The sequence below is a fragment of the Triticum aestivum genome, chromosome 6B, assembly GCF_018294505.1.
Source record: "Triticum aestivum cultivar Chinese Spring chromosome 6B, IWGSC CS RefSeq v2.1, whole genome shotgun sequence".
Lineage (NCBI taxonomy): Eukaryota > Viridiplantae > Streptophyta > Magnoliopsida > Poales > Poaceae > Triticum > Triticum aestivum.
Genome location: NC_057810.1, coordinates 717,506,269 through 717,527,418, shown reverse-complemented (window position 1 = coordinate 717,527,418; position 21,150 = coordinate 717,506,269). Strand labels below are relative to the sequence as shown.

Sequence of the window (21,150 nt, the reverse complement as noted above, 5' to 3'; positions counted from 1 at the left end):
AGTTATATACGCTGATATAGCCAAGCTCCAAAGCCTCCTTCGGAAGCCTTTATTGATAACATGTTCTGCCCATGCCCCTAAACCACGTACATTGCCGGCGATCCCCTTCAGGCCACAGCCTCCTCCACCGCTCGACGGACCAGATGAGCGAAGCAGCACACTGAACTGGAAAAGGCAGCGTGCTCCTCCCCCCTTGGTGAGTCTCTCTCTCTCTCTCTCTCTCTCTCTCTCTCTCTCTCTCTCTCTCTCTCTCTCTCTCATCTGTGCAAGTTACTTCTTGGTTTCATTCTTGTCAGGTTGTTTGCCAGCGTAAGACTCTAATTCTTGGCAAGGACCAATGGCTGAATCCGTCCTCAGCACTGTTCTTGGGAATGTGGGCAATCTTGCTGTTCAGGAGGCTAGTTTCTTAGGTGGGGTCACACTTGAAGTGGCCTTCTTAAAAGATGAGCTGATGCGGTTGCAAGGCTACCTCAAAGACGCCGAGAGCAAACGGAGATCTGGAAATGCAACAGTCACTATCTTAATGAGCCAGATCGGGGATGCTGCTTATGAGGCCGAGAATGTTATCGAAGCAGTAGATTACATGAAGAAAAGAAATGACATAAAAAAGGGCTTCATGGGTGCAATTTCAAGGTATGCTCACATACCAAGTGATTTGACTACCCTGCATAAAGTTGGTGTTGAAATCCAGCGTGTAAGAAGGAAACTCAGTGAGATATTTCAGAGCATAGAACGTTTGAAAATCAACTTGGATAGTGGTGTTGTGGATGAGTCTCTAGAAGATTATGACCTTAGACATTTGCGTAATGATGATGTTGTCATGGTAGGTTTTGAGAATGAGTACAAAGAAATAGTGGACAAATTAGTTCAGGGAGAAAAAATGCTTAGTGTTGTCTCCATAGTTGCCATGGGCGGGGCAGGAAAAACAACACTTGCTAGAAAAGTATACATTTCTTCTCAAGTCGAACAACACTTTGAAGCACTTGTTTGGGTTACTGTATCTCAAAAGTTCAAGGTCATTGATTTACTAAAGGAGATTTTGAAGCAAATACTGAGTGACGTAGACCAGTCTACAAAAATTGATGAAATGAAAGAGTATGAGGTGGGAAAGAAGATCCATGATATCCTCATCAAGAAAATATACTTGGTAGTTCTCGATGATGTGTGGGAAACAGACACATGGGAACAAATAAATAGAACAATTAAGGCCTTTCCGGATACGTCTAACTGTAGTAGAATACTGCTAACCACAAGAAAAGAAGATGTTGCGAAACATGTTGAAATGCAAACCCATGTACATGCTTTGAGGAGTTTAGATGAAGAGAAAAGTTGGTTACTTTTTAGTAGCAAAGCTTTACCTTCATATAGAATATCAAGCATACACAATCTGGATAAATATGAAGAACTGGGAAGAAAACTTACAAGGAAATGTGCTGGACTACCACTTGCACTTGCAGTTTTAGGGGGGTACCTATCAAAGAATCTCAACACACAGGCATGGTCCGATGTGCTACTGTGTTGGCCATCAACCAAGGACACACAGATGATGCGAGCCATAATAGCTCGCAGTTACGAGAACCTACAAAATCACCATTTAAGATCATGTGTGCTGTATCTTGCTGCTTTTCCTGAGGATTACATAATATCTGTGTCAGCTCTTATTAATCTATGGATAGCAGAAGGCTTCATTCCACATACACCTAAGCATACTCTAGAAAAAACAGCTCGTATGTATGTAAGTGAGTTGGCTCAAAGAAGCTTCGTGCAAGTTGTTCAAACAAGCATTATACATGAACGTGCCGAGGAAATAAGGATTCATGATATAATACGTGACTGGTGCATAGAAGAGGCATCACAAGATGGTTTCCTTGATGTCATCCATGAAACTACTAGTGGTGAGCTACCTTCCCCTCATCTCTTTTATTTGTACACAGTTTCTTAATTATATTATTGTGTGTGTGTGGATTTTTGCTAAGATATATATGGACTCTAATGAAATGCAGGGCAAGTTGGTGCATCATCATCTCATAACAAGATATTCTATCGTTCTTCTTTCCAAAACTTGAGTGGGCAGATCTTACAGGCTTCACCTAATCTCAGAACTTTGTTTGGCTTTGAACTTTCATCACTATCTTTACCTGATGTAAGGTTCCTAAGAGTTCTTCATGTTGAGAACACAAGGCTAAAGAATTTCTCAACGGTAATTGGTGGGTGCATTCACCTACGACACCTGAGTTTGAGAGGTTGTGGAAGAGTGAAGGTTCCCTCTTCAATCAGGAAACTCCTTTATCTGCAAACTATACATGTAGACTCAAATGTACCAAGCTCCCTCTGGGATATACCTACTCTAAGACATGTAGATCTTTGTTGTATTTCTCTGCCAAGGAGTGTGCAAATTCTACAAACCCTACAGGAGCTTCGTATGTGGCCCACTGATGATGAAGTAGGTAAAGACCCGATGCCGATCTTGGAGATGCTTCCTTGTCTTGTAGTGCTAGAGTTGCATTGTTTTATACCCGAAGCAATGTCCTCTGGTGCCCAAGGGTTCCCTCGTCTGCAAGAGTTACGACTTGAGGGCTGTTACTTTAACAAGTGGACGATGGAGGTTGGGACAATGCCAAAGCTATCCCACCTGTCACTTGATATGTTCGATATGCTGGATGAAATTGAAATCCCCGATGGATTACTGCACCTTCCATCCATCAGTTTCGTATCACTGCATGCGAGAGCAATTGCTTGTTCGAGTCACAGCACAGCGGAAGGGCTGAAGCAGAAAGGATGCGAGGTAAAACTGCCCCCTCCTCCCTCGCGTACCCCTCCCATTAATTATGTTTGATTCGATTTTATTATTACTAGGGATGAAAGCACACTTCGTTTTGCAGGTCACAATAGTTACTGTTCCCCTTTAATCTCGAACAACATGGATGATCAAGTATTATGAAGGCATTATGGTTCGGCTATGCTCTCTTGGCAGACGAACAAGTATCTCACAACCTATATATCAGGCAGTCTATCATGGAATGACCGTCTTACTGTCTATTTGACTCAACAAATGTGTATGTGTGTGTGTGTGTGACTGTTGAGTATTTTGCGGCAATGGCCTGTACTATTATTTGGATTATCGCAAAAAAGCCACATGTATCATGATATTGTACTATTATTATTAGCTCTTTTTTCTCGTCTTCTCTAGGCACAACATATGAACTTTCTTTTTCTCATCAAATTTCTCATGGTGTCATAATATTGTATCATGGCTGGTATTTGTGTCGAATGACATGGATGTGTGCATCACTTGATGCAGAGGATGGGGGTAATCCTCCTTTTTGAAAGAAAAAAAAAATGTATCGAGTGAGGCGTGGGTTAAGAGGAACATATCGATTGACTGATTGCTTGAATGACGGCAGTTCTGGTACCACTTTGGCTTGTTAGTGTAATATATAATTTCAGAACAGAGGAACACACCTCTTGGATTATCAGAAACAGAGTCCTGTGTTCATATAAGCATCCCGACTGCAGTATTTTTTTTACGAGAGTTAATACACAATTGCACATCATCAGCTTCACTTACTGCATCAGAAACGAAGGCATCATCATCCATATCCTGAACTTCTGTTACTGCATCAGCTTCAGTGTTTCTTAGAAAGCGAAAACACCGCCCCAGATTCATAGAACAGCGACGTGGCAAACAATCTGAAGCGTACTTCTCTGGAACAGAAAATTGTGCAGAGATCTTCCATGAAAGAACAAATTTTGGAGCCTGTGATTGGCACGAACAGAATGTTTGCATGTTTCTCTGGTGCTTGGGTCAAACCTCACAACAGGCGTCCCCTCCGCAGGACTCTCCAGGGGCGTGGCCACGGCCACCTGTCTCTGAACTACAGTACGTACTAGAGGTTCTCCACTCCTGACGTGGCGGTGTCATCTTTTCTGCGCCTCGCCAGGGAGTTCTATGTAGTGTGAACGTACCTAAATGTCCAGCGCTGGAGCAGACTGCAGACCAGCTGCTGAATTTCTGGAGCTGAACAATACATACGTCTGGATGGTGCTTTCTGCATCAGAGATAGCCATGGAAACATGCAAGGTGCTTGAACAGGCAGTCTTCAGAATTTGGCCGACACGGTGCATGCTGAAGCTAATGGCTTTTCTGCATCAGAGACCAAGCAGCCAGCGCTTTCTCAGTTTTAAAAAAAGAGATCAGGGCCTCTTTTTTATATACAACAAAAATACCACAGTTTTAGAGATACCACGGTTTGTTGAACTGTAGTATTTTTTTCATCCAAACGACTCAAAGTATTGAATACCAAAGTTTTTTCAGAAACCACAGTATTCCTATAAAACCACAAAAATACTTTGGCTTCCAAACACACCCAGCTGACCAACCCAACTCTGTTTTGGTGTGTCTGGAGCTAACTCCACTCCACAACTTCAGCAGTGGAGGATACTGGAGCGGAGCTGGAATAGCACATAGTTCATTTGATCGGAGTAAAGAAATACTCCCTCCGTCCCATAATATAAGAGCGTTGTAGATGCTTAACTCCAGATTCAGGATTTCATTGAGCAGTTTCTTATCCTTTTATGTGCTGCTTCCAACTGAAAGTTTATCGAGTGACTGACCGTGTTGTAATCTCTGTAACATTTAACATCATAATAAAGAAAGTGAGTGACTGAATAAAATTCTGCAAGTGCTTAGTTTCAGCGTTAACCATATTGGTGGCCCAATAATTCAAATAACTGCCACCTATACTGCTGGTGCGAAAAGATATTGTGGAATTTTTGCATTATTCAATGGGTATTAATCGTGACTTCACACAAAATTCAGTGAAGCTGATTTAATAATTTTTTTGCGGTGTTAAATTCTGTTTCCTAAAACATCACTGCTTGAATTTCGTATCTCAGCGTTACTGAAAAGAATGTAAAATGAGTCGCACTAAGTAGATTTTTTGTTTTCTCTAGTTCACCATAGCTGAACAACGTCAATTATTCATCAGTGCTTCGCGACATAACTCATCCATTCACAGATATACTCCCTCCGTACAAAGTTAGGTCATCTGTTTTGGAACGGAGGGAGTATTAACTAAAAATCATGATGGAAGAGTTTCTTTCGTTCTAACTAGAACCTGAGCTCACCAAATGGATCTGTCTACAGATAATGCAGATGATGGAGATGCCAAATCGAAACCATTTAATTGCCTCGCCACACGAAGTTTCTTTTCCTGCAAGTGAGGGGAAGACACGACAGACTTTTTGTTCCAGGGTTTCATCTGTAGTCTTTCTCATTTCCTTTTGTGATGAGTGCGTGTGTGCCGGGGGGCTGGGTGTATACCAAGGAGTCCTGGAGCGAACCAATAATGATTATGTGAAACTGAATCTCATCCATCGATTTAGCATCCAATGGCTAGATTTATAACTATTCGTGGAGGCTTGGAAAAGCCTCTAATTGGTAATATCAATTTGTTGAAAAGAATTGGTAATAGCAAGATATGATTCAACAGGCCAACTCTTAGTTCATTCAGACCATACAAGCGACCCACCCGACAGCTACCTAGGGCTTGGCTCCCTAAAATACCCAAGCTGAATAAGAAACGGAAGGAGTAATTAACTGAGCAGGTAGGCTGTTAAAAAGCATCAAATCACATGCTTACCACCTTGCTGTGTTGGAATAATCCAAACATAGATGAGTTAGTGGATGTACTGTGTGCGTTGGATGCATGGCAAAGTTATGTCAGGTTAGGATCAGCATTATTGTGATCAGCGTGGCCGTGTAATTAGATTAGGAAAGTTAAGTCCGGCTAAGAGTTGTACTTGGCTGTTAAACTGTGTCGTTGTGTACGTCCGTGTCAGTTTTAGGATTGAGTCGGATTGGAGTTTCCTTGTGCTAGCTTCTACAGGTGATGTGCACGGATTGTGCTCGAGTCGGAGTAGCACAAGTTGGAGGCTGGGGTCGTGTATATATACACACCCTGGTGCGTGAGGTTTGTAACATCGTGGAGAGAAAATAGAAAAGAGCATGAAGAAATCACATGCTTTACCTGCTAGATCCAATCAACCACGACAACTTTCTAGCCGTTTGTGTGCCGCAGAATAAAATACACTGGTGTCCAAAGTTAACCGGTTGTTTCAAGCATCATACTCTTGGGAGGGTAAATGAAAACAATTAATGTTAACTACACTTTCTTGGGAAGGTAGCATCCTTGGTTAATTTACAGGAGAAGTAACAAATCCTCTGCCTCCACTGACATAGCCTCCTCCGCCGCTCCCATCCTTTGCGGTCTGCAGTCTGCACAAGCCGCTTCTCGACAGACCGGATGAGCGGAGTGGTGCACTGAAGTGGACAAGGCAGCGTGCTCCATCGCTCTATCCCCTTGGTTACTCTCTCTCTCTCTCTCTCTCTCTCTCTCTCTCTCTCTCTCTCTCTCTCTCTCTCTCTCTCTCTCTCTCAATGCATTTTTTTTGCGGATAAAGCAACTGCTCACTTGTTCTTGCTCACGCCAGGTTGATTCTTGGAAAGGAACAATGGCCGAGTCCGCTATTGGCATCGTTCTAGGGAACGTGAACAATCTTGCTGTTCGGGAGACCAGTCTCTTATGTGGCGTCACCCTTGAAGTGACCTTCCTGAAAGATGAGCTGATGCGGCTGCAGGGCTACCTCAAAGACGCTGAGAGAAAACGAAGATCTGGAAATGCAACAGTTGCTATCTTGGTGAGCCAGATCAGGGATGCTGCATATGAGGCTGAGAATGTCATCGAAGCTGCAGATTACATGAAGAAGAGAAACATGATCAAGAAGGGCTTCATGGGAGCAATTGCAAGGTATGCTCGCTTACCGAGTGACTTGAATACCCTTCATAAAGTTGGTGTTGAAATTCAGCGTATAAGAAGGAAGCTTGATGAGATATTTCAGAGCATAGAACGCCTGAATATTGATTTGGATAGTCATGTTATGGATGATTCTGTAGAAGATTGTGGCCTTATGCACCAGCACTTTAAGGATGATGTTACAATGGTTGGTTTTGAGGACGAGTACAAAGAAATAGTGGATAAACTAGTGGAGGGAGAAAATATGCTTAGTGTTGTCTCCATAGTTGCAATGGGTGGGGCAGGAAAGACAACACTTGCTGCAAAAGTATACACTGCATCTCAAGTCAAACAACACTTTGAGCAACTTGTTTGGGTTATTGTGTCTCAGAAGTTCAAGGTCATTGATTTACTAAAGGAGATTTTGAAGCAAATATCAAGTGATGAAGGTCAGTCTAGAAAATTTGATGACATGAATGAGTATGAGGTGGGAAAGAAGATCCACGATATCCTCATCCAAAAAAATACTTGGTAGTTCTCGATGATGTGTGGGAAACAGACACATGGGAGCAAATAAATAGAACAATTAAGGCCTTTCCTGATGCAGCCAACTTTAGTAGAGTACTGCTTACCACAAGAAAAGAAGATGTTGCCAATCATGTTGATATGCCAACCCATCCTCATGCTTTGAAGGGTTTAGATGAAGAGCAAAGCTGGGAACTTTTTAGTAGCAGAGCTTTACCTTCATATAGAATATCAATCATACGTGATCTGGATAAATATAAAGAAATGGGAAGAAAGCTTACAAGGAAATGTGATGGATTACCACTTGCACTTGCAGTGTTAGGTGGTTATCTATCAAAGAACCTCAACATACAAGCATGGTCCGATGTGCTACTGTGTTGGCCATCAACCAAGGACACACAGATGATGCGAGGCATAATTGCTCGCAGTTACAAGGACCTACCAAATCACTATTTAAGATCCTGTGTGCTCTATCTTGCGGCTTTTCCCGAGGATTACATAATATATGTGCCAACTCTTATTAATACGTGGATAGCAGAAGGCTTCATTCCACATACTCCTAAGCATACCTTAGAAAAAACAGCTCGTATGTATGTAACTGAGTTGGCTTAAAGAAGCTTGGTGCAAGTTGTCGGGACAAGCAATATACATAGGTGGATTGTGGAAATAAGGATTCATGATATCCTACGTGACTGGTGCATAGAAGAAGCAAGGCAAGATGGTTTCCTTGATGTCATCTATGAAACTACTAGTGGTGAGCTACCTTCCCCTCGTTAATCGAATCTGTATACAGTTTCTTAAATACATTAATTACTCATATAATGTATGCGTGTGGCTTTTTGCTGACATATATATGGACTCTAACGAAATGCAGGACAAGCTGGTGCATCAACATCTCAGAACCAGACATTCTATCGTTCTTCTTTCCAAAACTTGAGTGGGCAGACCTTACAGGCATCACCTAATCTTAGAGCTTTGTTTGGCTTTGGACTTTCATCAATATCTTTTCCTGAGCTAAGGTCCCTAAGAGTTCTTCATGTTGAGAACTCGAACCTACAGAATTTATACGAGGTAATTGGTGGGTGCGTTCACCTATGACACCTAAGGTTGAGACTATGTGGAAAACGGATGGTTCCTTCTTCAATCAAGAAACTCCATTATCTGCAAACTATACATGTAGAAGCAGATGTATCAAGCTCCCTGTGGGATATACCTACTCTAAGATATGCATGTGTTCATGGTATTTCTCTGCCAAGGCGTGTGCAAATTCCACAGACCCTACGGGAGCTTCATATGTCTTCTACCATGGTTGATCATAACAAAGACCCGATGGCGATCCTGGAGATGCTTCCTTGTCTTGTGGTGCTGGAGTTGCATGATTTTAGACCCGAAACAATGTCCTTTGGTGCCCAAGGGTTCCCTCAGTCTACAAGAGTTACTACTTGATAGTTGTTCCTTTATCAAGTGGACGATGGAGGTTGGGACAATGCCAAACCTATTCTTCCTGTCATTTAAATATGGCATGAGCTGGGAAATAATTAAAATCCCGGATGGAGCACTGAGGCAGAAAGGATGCGAGGTAACGCCGCCGCCCTCCTCCCTCGTCTGCCCATCCCATTAACTCTCTTTGATTCTACTACCAGGGATTACAGCACACTACTTTTTGCAGGTCACATTCATTGGTCCGTAATTAATCTTCGAACATCAAAGATGAGCGTCAGAAGAACAAATACCACGCAGCCTAATCTATGGTTGATAAACGTCGTCTACCATGTGGTCTTCAATGTCTGTATTTCTATTTGTTTGATTGAACCAACAAATGTGTAACTGTTGTGTACTCCTTTGTATTAAACGATTTGTACTATTGTCAGATTGCGGTTATGACAAACAAGCCCCAGCCCATGGGTATTTGTACAATTTATAGCTCATGTCAATTGTCTTGTTTGGACACGACTAATGAGCACTCACTTTCGCATCATGATAGTATTGCACTGTATCATTATTAGTACGTATTGCACTGAATGAGCCGGCTGGCAATTTCGGCACCAGTTTGGTTTGCTAGCGCATATGCATATACTCCCTCCGTTTCAAAATAAGTGTCTTGACCTTAATATAACTTTGTACTAGAGTTACAACAAAGTTGAGACACTTAATTTGAAATGGAGGAAGTATAATTTAAGAACAGAAGAACACAACTCCAGATTTGTCAGAGACGATTAGCGAACGTGTGCTAATCCTGACTGCGGTACTTGTGACGAGAGTGAATGCAGATCATGATACATATCCTGAACTTGTGCTACTGCATCAGCTTCAGTGTTTGTTTGAAAGCGAGGAGCCTGCAAAATTGTGATGGGGTAAATAATCTGGAACAAAAATTTCTACGAATAACTTCTCTGAAAGAACAAATTCTGGAGCCTGCAATTTCGTGTTCCTTTGGCGCTTGGGTCAGGACTCACCGCAGCCTCCCCCCTCCGCAGGAATCTCGAGCCGTGTGGCGCATTGACCTCCTGCCCTGGCTGCGATCGCCTGGATGAGGACGGAGGCCACCTGTTTCTGAACGTGGCGGTGACATTTTCGCCTCACCACGGAGTTCTCTGAACATATGTGCAGACCACCTCGACCTGCTGTACATACCGTCAAGCGGCTGGAGCAAGCCTTCTGCTGAATTCCTGGGGGTGAACATACATCGATGTTGCTTGCTGCATCAGAACTAGCCATGGAGACAAGCAGGGTACAGGAACGGGCCATCTTCAGGATTTCGCCGACGCCCTGTATCTGCATGCTACTCTGTTTTGGTGTTGCCATATGCTACTCTGTTTTGGTCTTGCTATATGCTACTCTGTTTTTGAGTGGCCAGAAGTTTTATCCATCCAGCTTGGTCAGTCTTTGCTTCTTTGGGTGCCAGAACCTGATGAAACAATAAGAGATGAACATGCTTGTTTGTACTTAAAAAAAAACTAGGAAAGCATGTAAATGAAGATACACTTTGCCATTCGAATTAGAATGGAAATCTAGTAATGTTTGCTATTTCTTGCTGACAGGTCACCGGTCAACGTCATCTCTTAACTGGAGCAGTATCATGTTGACATCATTGGGATTAATTCTTTAACACGCACTTACCCTCTCCAATGTCCAAACCCACACTTTGTCATGTTTACTCGCCATGTTCTGCAGATCGAGATTCCCAACGTGCACAACATGTGTCACATGCTATCTGCCCATGAGAGAATGTTTATCGCCAAGTCCAATCTTTGTTTGGCGATTGTTCTACTTCTAGGAGCATACACCACCCCACAGATAAGCTAAAGAATAACTTGCAAGGCGATCGATCATTCTTTAGCTTCAAGCAAATAATTGTATGACCCTACATGAGTACGATCTCTCAAATTGTTATCGATAATTAAGCTTACCGATTCGCGTGATCAGACTGCAGCTCGAGCATGATAATGTTGCCGCCGTTCATTTTAGTTATATCGTTTTTGGACACTGACTAATGTTACCGATTTTGTACTAGATTTCATAGCAAAATTCCCATTCACTCCGACCTCAAGCCTATAATTTCCATTCAAAATTTTCAGGCCAATAATTTTGCATGCCTTTATGTTGGAGAAATTTAGCTTTTTGGCAGTGCTCTCAGACTCATAAAACCAAAATACATGATTAAGACAACACAATAAAATGGGTTGGAAAAAATCACCATTTATTTAGCAACTACGAACATACATAAAACATGATGGCGGATGTGATAGGAGGGCACTGAATAGAACATTGGGCCATTATCAGTATGAAAGATACAGCGGCCAACTATATTTGCCTCACAAGCGACACAAACTCAGTCCAATTGTTGCATACCAGACATTTTCAGAGTACCACCATCATGTATGACACCAAACTACTCCAACCTGACCAACTCACAGATGTACAATATGGTAACAGTATGGATAAAATGACCAGTATCATTGGTACAACAGCTGAATTTCCAGTAAAATACAGCATGTTCCTTGCTATTTACTCCCTCCGTTCCAAAATAGATGACTCAACTTTGTATTAACTTTATAAAGTTAATACAGTCATCTATTTTGGAAAGGAGGGAGTACTTAGGATTTTGTTGAAATGGCACCCTTGTGGTTTATGACTTTTTCGCTTGACTTTTGTCTACGCAAGTTACTGTAACCGCTTCGCCGTTCTCTGAATCTTGAGGCAGTACCTTTGCTTTCTAAGAGACGCTGAAGCTAAAACAGTAACAGAAGTTGAGGATATGGATGAGGTTGATGGTGTCCGTGTCCACCAACTCCTGACAGAATCTCTCCATGGGCAGTCTCGCCGGCGACGAGGAATTCGCCGGGCAAACAGCCTGGTCATGAAGAGGTGATAGATTCAGTTTTGGTGGGTTCAGTCCGCTGTGCACCTGCCAACACTGCAGTAGGGAATGCTGTCCGCGCAGGTAGACAGATTGCTCGTCAGAAGCTTATCCGAGAGGGGATTTCACCGACGCTCATCATTGACGACCCTGGGGGGCACAGTGCAGATCGGGTGATCAAACCCCTGCCAGAAATGGGTAATAGAAGGAGAGCTGGAAGGGTTCCGTTCGGTGATGCCATGGAGGAATGGAGGAGAAGCAGAGCAGTTGGCGCCAGACAGGACAGGCTATATATGTTTCAAACGAAGCTGGCGTCGATGGCGGGTTTACAGACGGCGCCTTCTCTGTGGCAGAGGCGCATGAAAAGGAACCCTTCCACCGAAATGTCGAGCGCTGGAGAGACTGCTGAACTCCTGGAGGTGAACATGCATATACATCGATGGTACTTTCTGCATCAGAGCTAGCCTGCATGCTACGAGACATGAAAGGATTTGACCGACGCCCTGCATGCTACTCTGTTTCGGTGTTGCTATGCTACTCTGCTTTCTAAACTCTGTTTTCGGCAGCGACTCGGGCGGCCACCCCAACCCTAGCCGCCGCCGGTGGCCGCCATCCACCCCTCCCCTCCGCCGCTGCTAAAGGACGTCGTTAGGCAAAGCCGCGCGGCTGACGACAGCGGCGGGGGCCCTTTCGCGTCAGTGGGCGGCTCTCGGGCTCGGGCGGGGTCTCTCTTGCTGGCCTGCGCACCGATCTGAGGGTTGGTGCCTGGATCCGGCGGTTTCCAACCTCCTCGGCGGCGGCGTGGAGCTACGCGTGCGGGTGCGGAGTTGCGAGTGGGTGCCGCTGGGCGGAGGCTTGGGGGCGCGGTGCCTCGGGCGCGAGAGCGCGGATTGCTTGCTGAATAGGCACCGGCGTCCCGTGGTGGGTGGCGCTGGTGTGGGGGCTTGGGCGGTGTTCGTGCTCGAGTGCTTCTTGGTGTGTCTCTGCTAGGCGGTGCCCTGGGACTACGCTGGTGGCACACAGGTGCTGTGGTGTCGTCTCGGCCTCGCGTGCCCTTTCGAATGTACCCCCGACACAGGTGGTGTCGCGGCGTTGTGTAGTCTCGGATACGTGGTGCCTTTCGATTGCGTCGACGGCGCAGTGTCGTGGTTTGGTCTGCTAGGCGACGCCCTCAACTACTCCAGTGGCACACAGGTGCCGTGGCGTCATCTCGGCCTTCCGTGACCCCTCGAATGTGCCCCATGACACAAGTGGTGTTGCGGCGTTGTGCAGTCTCGGATACGTGGTGCCTTTCGATTGCGTCGACGGTGCAGTGTCGTGGTTTGGTCTGCTAGGCGACGCCCCTCGACTACTCCGGTGGCACACAGGTGCCGTGGCGTCATCTCGGCCTTGCGTGACCCTTCGAATGTGCCCCATGACACAGGTGGTGTTGCGGCATTGTGCAGTCTCGGTTGCGTGGAGCCTTTCGATTGCGTCGACGGTGCAGTGCCGTGGGTTGGTCTCGGCTGGCCGATGCCGTTCGATTATTCCAGTGGTGCTCTTTGTTGTGTTTTGTTGACCCTCTTTGTTCTCACCTGCTAAGTGTGTTGTAAGTGTGTGTCTTTTTCTTTATCTCTTCCCCCTGCGCCCCGTGTACCTCTGGTTCACTTGAACCTATCTTGCAAAAAGGCTGCAAAGTTTTATAGGCAAAATGAATACAATTCAGGTGGGGAACCCCCCCCCCCCCAAAATTCAAAAAGAAAAAAAAACTCTATTTTGGGCAACGATTGTAGCTGACCATCAAACTTAATTAAGCCAACTGGGTTCCCTAAGAAAACAAGATTGTTTTATGGATAAAGAATGTAGGAGTACTTTATTAACTCAAACTATATACATCGTCACAAGAAATCCTTTTACTATCGGTCGATCGCAATCACAGCTTAAAATTGCACAAAAGACGAATATTCAACCATGGCCAATATGATAACAGCCCAGATCTCCTATGGGCAATATGATACCATTAGTATGGATAGACATATAAATGCATATGTATGGATAGACATATATAGTGTGGGTGATAGGAAGCAAGACTCCGTGCGAGAAAGAAATGTTGACGGAGAAACTACAGATAGATACAGAGATGGAGATGCTAGCTAGAGAGACATCCGTTAGTTTGGGTGTCGGAGATGACCGTCGGGTGGTTCAAAGGGTGAAGTTATATATGTGTGTGAGAGGGCACTTGATTGCATGCATGTAGAGAGAAACATATGTAGTGTGCGTGATAGGAATCAAGAGTGAGGGCGAGAAAGAAGGTTGATGGAGAAATAGATAAATAGAAATATAAAGATGCTAGCTAGTGTGCGCTAGAGATAGGAGTCGAGTGGATCAGAAGGCTGGGTTATGTGTGTGGGTGTGAGAGAGATAGAGAGAGGGTGCATGTGAGTCACATACAAACAAATATCAGAGAGAAATGAGATCCAGAGAGACGGAGTTTTGTGTCTGCGAGAGAGAAAGATATTTCACAACGAGAGTGATAGCTAGAGAGACATATGAGGGAATGCAAGATATCTCTAGGGAGAGAGGGTGTGTTTGAGCGACATACAAGAGAACAATGGAGAAATATGAGACACTGGGAGACAGAGTTTGTGTTTGTGTGTGAGAAAGAGATATTGAAGAGGAAGAGTCGTAGGTTCTCATATCTAAGGAGCGAAAGACATCTCTGTATGAGGGGTGTGCGAGTGGCACACATGGGAATAGTTGAGAGAAATGAGACCCCGGGAGACAAAGTTTTGTGTTTGTGTGAGAGAAAGAGATTCCACATGGAGAATCATAGCTAGAGACACATAGCAGGGAGCGAGATATACTTAGAGAGACATAGAGTGATGAAGGTCGATGGAGAGAGTACCGTCAGTGTGTTACGAAGATAAAAGATCATTGTTGACATACAGGTAGCACGAGAGATGCCTGAGAGACGATGAACGCGTATAGGTCCAGAGAGATATTCCTATATAAGCATGAGTGATAGCTATATGAGACGAATATCTGGATTAAAGCGGATTCAAATATTTAAACTGGAGATAACAACATCGATAATGTCATAACGCAAATTAGTGTATCAAATATGCATATTCATTTGAATTTGGGCACACGTGTAATGTTATATAGTTTATCAATATTGGTGATCCATAGATTCTTCAATTACAAACAATGCATGGTTTATATGCAATTAGTGTCTAAACTGGATTACACTATATGTTGCGTGTGTGAAACACATTATACATGTTTGAGAAGTTAAGAAAAACCCGCATGAAACACACATTAATTGGAGACAGTTAGCGAGGAATGCATACAATGGATTTCAACATAAAGTGGTTTCAAATATTTGAAAATCCAAATTGATGGATACAACCTTATGAATCTGAGATCATGCCATTTGTAAACCATATTTATGTATAAATGGTGTTGTGCTTTTGAAAGTATATATGTAAAAAAATGATGTATATAGAATTTAATTCCAATTGAAAATGGATCCCGTCCGAAAAAAATAGTAGAATACAAACGGGATTCGAATTGAGTTGGCACGGTAAACGTGCACTGTGCAAAATTTGAACGAAGCGGGGAAAGTCACAGTAACCGCCCGAAACCAAAATTTGCGAGATGGAAATCATTACTGCCTATCCCTGCCGCGCAAAGCCTATCTACTGGATTTCTATAGGTTTTGATAGGGGTAGGTTTATAATTTCAGCCAAACGTGACGTAACCGCCTCTCACCCGGATTCATACACGGTGGCCCCAAAACACAGTGTGCCCTCGGCCCAAATCGACTCCCTCCCCGATTCATATTCATACACGGTGGGCACCAAAAACAAACTCTCGTCGGCAAATATTCGGTGTATGCGAGATTACCGTCCTATCCCCAACCGACTAATGTTGCTGTGATGTAGTAGAAATTTGAAACGGGGGCTAAGTTTGTAAATTTCCTCGCATTTGAGACAAGCGCGCCCTGACTACATGGTTCCCCCCTTCCTCTCTACCTCCCTTTTCCCCATTCGTACTCCATGGGCGCCAAAACACCCTCACCACCCCCACCCTCCTCCGTCCACCGCCGTCCGCCACCCCATCCACCGCCGTCCTCCTCCACCATGCCGGAGCTGATACCCCGACGCCGCCGTCCATTACAAGAGACCGACCTCTTTCATCCACGCCTTCGGACTGGGATCCTTGCATCCCGTCCTCCCGCTACATCCCCGCCGTCGTCCACCTTGCCGGCGCCGCTCCTACGGCCGTCTCGTCCACCGCGCCCCGCCGCCACCGTCTACCCTCCTAGATCTGCTTCCACGCCGCTGACAGCCATCGCTACCGCAGCACCGTCAAATTCTCACCAGATGCGTACACGGCACCGCACCAGAGGTGGTACTCTTTTGTATCTGCTCAACTTATTTATCGCAGCAAGAAAATAGATCGCCACTGCTTTACTCTGATTTCTTGTCTTGGTTGCGAAGTTGCCTTTGTCCGGTTTGCACCTTCAGATCCGCCATGCACGCTCAATACTATACTCCCAATGCTTATGGTTTTCCCCTTTTATATTCCACACTAGTTAAATCACAGTAGACTAAATTTCAAAATTGGGTCAGTCGATTTTTCAGAGCTCGCCGGAGTTCGCCGGTGCGATCCAAGGGGCTCGGGTGGTTGTGGGGCCTCGCCGAACGAAGAAAACTCGACGCGGTGGGGGTGGGGGTGGCGGAGGAACACAGGCGGTGGGGGCCGGTGGTCCGGCCGGCGGCCCGTGCGGTGTTCTGTATGGGAAGAATCACAGACGAGGAAGAAGAAGGGTTAGGAGACGTAGGATCTTCATCCAACCGCCTGAAATGGTCGAGAGACAGCTGGGAGTTGCATTCTTAATGCGCTCTGGTTCATCATGTGTGGGCACTGCGCAACCAACATTTTATTATCCAAAATCTGCTTGCTCTTCTTTACCATGTTCGATAGTGCTGGCCTGTACGTGATCGATAGGCTTTCAATTACTAGCGGCAATACAACACCGTATTTTCAAGCCAGTTCCACTTTCCCGATTTATATATCGTGGTTATGGTGTACCCCTGTTATGTACACTATGATCTGCCTAGTTGCTGTGTGCTCTTGTTATCATGGTTTGGCAATAAACTATCTATACAGTATATTATGAACCTATCATCTGCCAGCTATCCTTACTTCTGGAGCCTATTTTTTTGTGTACTTGTGCCAGATTATATAAATGCACGCACGATATTACAGCACACATGAGCTCTCTCATCAGAATCCAGTGATAGCACATAAGTGTTTACAGGGGCGCCCCTATATTAGAATATCATCTGCATTACAAAGATAATCTCACAACTATTTATGTTTTCATGGTTCTCAGATATTATACGCAATTACAGTGAATATCAGAATCCGCGCATCAGAAGAATATTGTGGAACACTGCAATGACTTACAAAATTGGCACCAAGGCATTGAGTGCCATTTTGGAAGTAATGAAACTCGTACGCTCCCCACCTGTTGATTCTTGTTCAGAATATCATTCTAATGACTATTCTAACCTCGAGGAGTCAAAGGCAGATGGCCTGTCCTGTTCACCCATCAAGGTGCCTGTTCTAATTTGGCAAGGTTTTATTGATTGCGCGTATCTTGCATATGTTGTCTTGTATTTCTTCTACTTTGTTGCACCACCATCTGCTTAGTTTACTCATCATATAACTTGAGATGCTATGCCCATCCATTATCAATATATATTCCATCTGTCGTCATACCATGTTTTTCCACTCAAATGATGTTCTTGTGCATCAGACATCAAAAAGGAAGAGGGTGATTGCCGAACCTGAAGGAGCACCAGCAAAGTCCTTGAAAAACGTGGTGGTGCCGGAGAAATCAGACAGCGCCCCACTTATATTGGTTGTACAACCAGTGACACAAAATATAGGACCGACTCTAGCAGACTATACCCATACTTCACTGGCCACACCACTAGCCCCACCACACAGGACCTGCACTCCAGCAAAAGGTATACCGATTTCATTTGCCATAGCACCAGCCGTACCACAGAAAAATCCCACTCCAGCAAAAAGTACAGCAAGTCCACCGGCCGAAGACCTATCCCAACTGCAGAGACGGCCAATTCCTGCAGATTGGAACCCCATTCCATTTATTCCCAGTTTAAAAGACAATGCTTTCAATGTTGTTAGGGACTACGTGCATATATTCCCATCATGGGAAGATTATAGTGAAGACAAACACCATTTTCACATCTTCCTGTCCAACTTACGTGTAAGTGCTATTATTCATGGTTATTATTTTCCTGTTTTCTGCTGATCGAACACATCAATGATTTACATTACATTGTTGTAACTAGGTGAGGGTCAATCTGGATAGTCATGACGAGCAAAGCTTGCTTGTGCTTTTCAAGGAAGCATTGCAGCAGTATCGGTGTTACCTGAGGAAATCACACTTTGATGGCAAGTCTATAAACGAATTTCCGGTGAAGTCTCCTGTGCTAAATTTAGAAGACATTGAATGGAAAAACCTTGTTATGCACTGGTCTCGTTCCCAGGATGAGGTACTGTCTATGAAATCATATGACAATTTGAACTTCTACTTTTCCGCATGTACCTTAAGGATCTTTTTTGCAGGAAATCAGCTCGAAGAAGAATTTCGGTTTGAAAAGAACGACATGATATCACAAATATGCTGCCCGCTGCTTTGCTCTTGTTAGTACCTGTTGTCCTGTATCACTGTACTTGCATACATACCTGGTTCATTATGTGACAGCAGTATGCATGATAGCTTGCTTATCAATTGTTCGCTCCAAATTATCTGATCTGTATGAATGGTTACATTAGTGTAGAATATATCCAATGCCAATGAATTTTTTTAGCTCTGCATTGTTCTTGTAAGTACATGTTGTCCTTTATCAGTGTACTTATATTGACAGGTAGTTGTTCATGTACCATCACTCTGCAGCTTATTTTCCTTTGCCCTCCATTTTCTACACATCAGATCTATATTTACTCTTACCATAAGGTTGGTACTGAAGAAGTTTAGCTGTGCATTGCTCTTGGCTGTGCCTTTTGCCTGTATCGCTGCACATACATTTATAGCTACTTGGTTATGTAGCATCACTCTTCATCTTATCTTAAATATTCTCCATTTTTTCGTATATTATCACATCTATATTTACTCTTAACAAAATGTAGAATAAAGGCAATGCTTATGAAGAACATTCTGTGCTAAACTTCTTGAATTGCCCCCCCCCCATCAGCATGGACAAGGGCTTTATAGAGCCTGTCTTCACCAGTAATGTAAGTTTGTCCTTCTCAAGCCTTCAAACTTTGTTGTGTATATTTGGTTAGGCATGACTGCAACAGCTATTTATTTTTGGTGTTTGCATCAAATTGCATGTTTAAAGTTTATTATGTAGTTCATAAACAAAAGTTTGTCCTTCTCAATTTAAGTTTTCAGTTGTACAACCAAGTTCCTTCTTCATACCATGTAAATTAAACTATACAGAGCAAGTGATCTTCTTTTGCACTGCATGTATGCTTCTGTTCTTCATCCGTAATCCAGTGGTGTGGTGAACCTACCCACTACAGCACAATGTCATATTCTGCAATGTCTTAACTATGAACAATGTCATATCATTCTACTATTATTTAAACGCCTCTTTATTTGCCAATCTGAAATGGGATAAATTGACAGCACACTAACCATTGATACTTATGAGTTCTTGATCTGTAATCCAGTGGTGTCGTGAAGCTGCCAACTCCTTCACAATGTCAATTCCTGCCATGTCTTGACCTGAACAATACCATATTGTGTTAATGCAATTTTAAATTGTGTCACTTTATTCGTCAGTAAGAAATGTGATGAATTGTCAGCATTGATACTTTTATGTGCAAAACCTGTCATCTGTCTGCTTGTTTATCTTTCAGAGTGAGGAAGATATAAGTGTTGAACAAGCGCAGTCTCATCATCTTGCTCAGCTGCTTGCGCTGCAGCTCCCCAGCAGGGCTAACCTTTCTTGAACTCTATTGAAGTGCTGTCGGTTTTGTATATTATTTTGTCGGCGTGTTTATTTGCACTGGTGGCGATCTTCGATGCGCAGTGTATGTAATCTGCTGTCTGCTTGTACTTTATTATCATAGTGGCGAACTTTGATGCCCAGTGGATGTAATATGTCGTAATTTCTTTATTGTATAGTCTAGGTTTTTTCTTATTCATGATGCTGCAGTTATTTTACTGTATATATATCCTGTCTTCGCAGTAAACCGGCCAAACCATAAAATTACAGTACATAATCGGGCCGTCATGCAATCCCGATGTATGGTCCGCATCATGGGCCCCGTCAAATTGGCCCACTAGTAGATTCGGGCCTTTAATAGGCCGAGTAACCCCCGACCCTCTTTTCACAAGAAAACTCCATGGGCTTTTAGGAGGCTGAGAAGTAGACTGGGCCTGAAACGTGCCGAATAGCTCATGAGCCGGCGGCAGCCCGAAATGGACCCCGGACCATGATTGTGCGAATCAATTCACGAGCTTTTAATAGGCCAAAGTTGCCTCTGTCCTTGTTTGGCCCAATCAGATATCGGCTGCGAGCAGGCCGGATGCAAACCGGGCCGTAGTTAGGCCCAACTATATGACAGGCTTTTAACAGGCCAAAATTAATATAGGACCAAAATGTTAAATGGGCCCTTAACAGGCCGAAACTAATATCAGGCCGAATTACTAAACGGGCCTTTAGCAAGTGGGCCCAAAAGCATAGCGTCCAGTCAACGAGCCGAATCTGATATGGGCCATAATTGAGCCCAAAGCCTCTTAAAGGGCCGGACCTGATCTGGGCCGTGATTTGGCCCAGAAAGTGGGAGGCATTTAACGGGCCGGATCTTATATGGGCCATTACTAGGCCCGGAACGTGGCAGACCATTAATGGACCGGATCAATTATGGGATGACATTTGGCCCAAAACATGGCAGCCAGTTAATGGGCCGGCCTACTAGCGTCCTCAAAATCTTGTGGGCCTACAGCTGGGCCGGCCCATTAATGTCGGCGAAATCTCGTGGGCCTTTAGCTGGGCCGGCCCATTATGATCCGCAAGAATTTTGTGGGCCTTTACCTGGGCCGGCCCATTATGGCACACAAAAATCTTGTGGGCCTTTACCTGGGCCGGCCTATTATGGCCCGCGAAATCTTGTGAGCCTTTAGCTGGGCCAGCCCATTATAGTCCACAAAATCTCGTGGGCCTTTAACTGGGCCGGCCCATTATGGGCGCCAAATATTATGGGCCTTTAGTTGGGCCGGCCCATTTAAACTTGATTGGCCGTGCCACGTGACGACGTATCATAGGCGCCTTCTGTCCAATGAGTGGATGACATCTGTCCCAACGATGAGCCAACACGTGTTTCCTCCAGCCAATGATGATTTTACACGTGGAAAATCTCCATTGGTCGGGGCTGTTAACG

The 21,150-nt window shown here is 44.3% G+C and overlaps 1 protein-coding gene and 1 pseudogene across 1 annotated transcript; both read left to right on the top strand.

Moving 5' to 3' along the window:
• Positions 1-310: 310 nt before the first annotated feature.
• Positions 311-3,007, top strand: LOC123135163 (putative disease resistance protein At1g50180). Its single transcript, XM_044554254.1, has 3 exons — positions 311-1,895; positions 2,004-2,785; positions 2,883-3,007. The coding sequence occupies exons 1-3, from the start codon at positions 338-340 to the stop codon at positions 2,907-2,909; spliced, it is 2,367 nt and encodes a 788-aa protein (XP_044410189.1). The 5' UTR covers positions 311-337; the 3' UTR covers positions 2,910-3,007.
• A 3,441-nt stretch (positions 3,008-6,448) lies between these two features.
• Positions 6,449-8,892, top strand: LOC123135162 (putative disease resistance protein At1g50180; annotated as a pseudogene).
• Positions 8,893-21,150: the final 12,258 nt, after the last annotated feature.

Bases quoted from the DNA above. Each gene is read 5' to 3' on its own strand.
- LOC123135163 (XM_044554254.1), top strand. From the start codon at position 338: ATGGCTGAATCCGTCCTCAGCACTGTTCTTGGGAATGTGGGCAATCTT. The intron at 1,896-2,003 runs GTGAGCTACCTT...AATGAAATGCAG, and splicing joins CATCCATGAAACTACTAGTG to GGCAAGTTGGTGCATCATCA. The intron at 2,786-2,882 runs GTAAAACTGCCC...TTCGTTTTGCAG, and splicing joins TGAAGCAGAAAGGATGCGAG to GTCACAATAGTTACTGTTCC.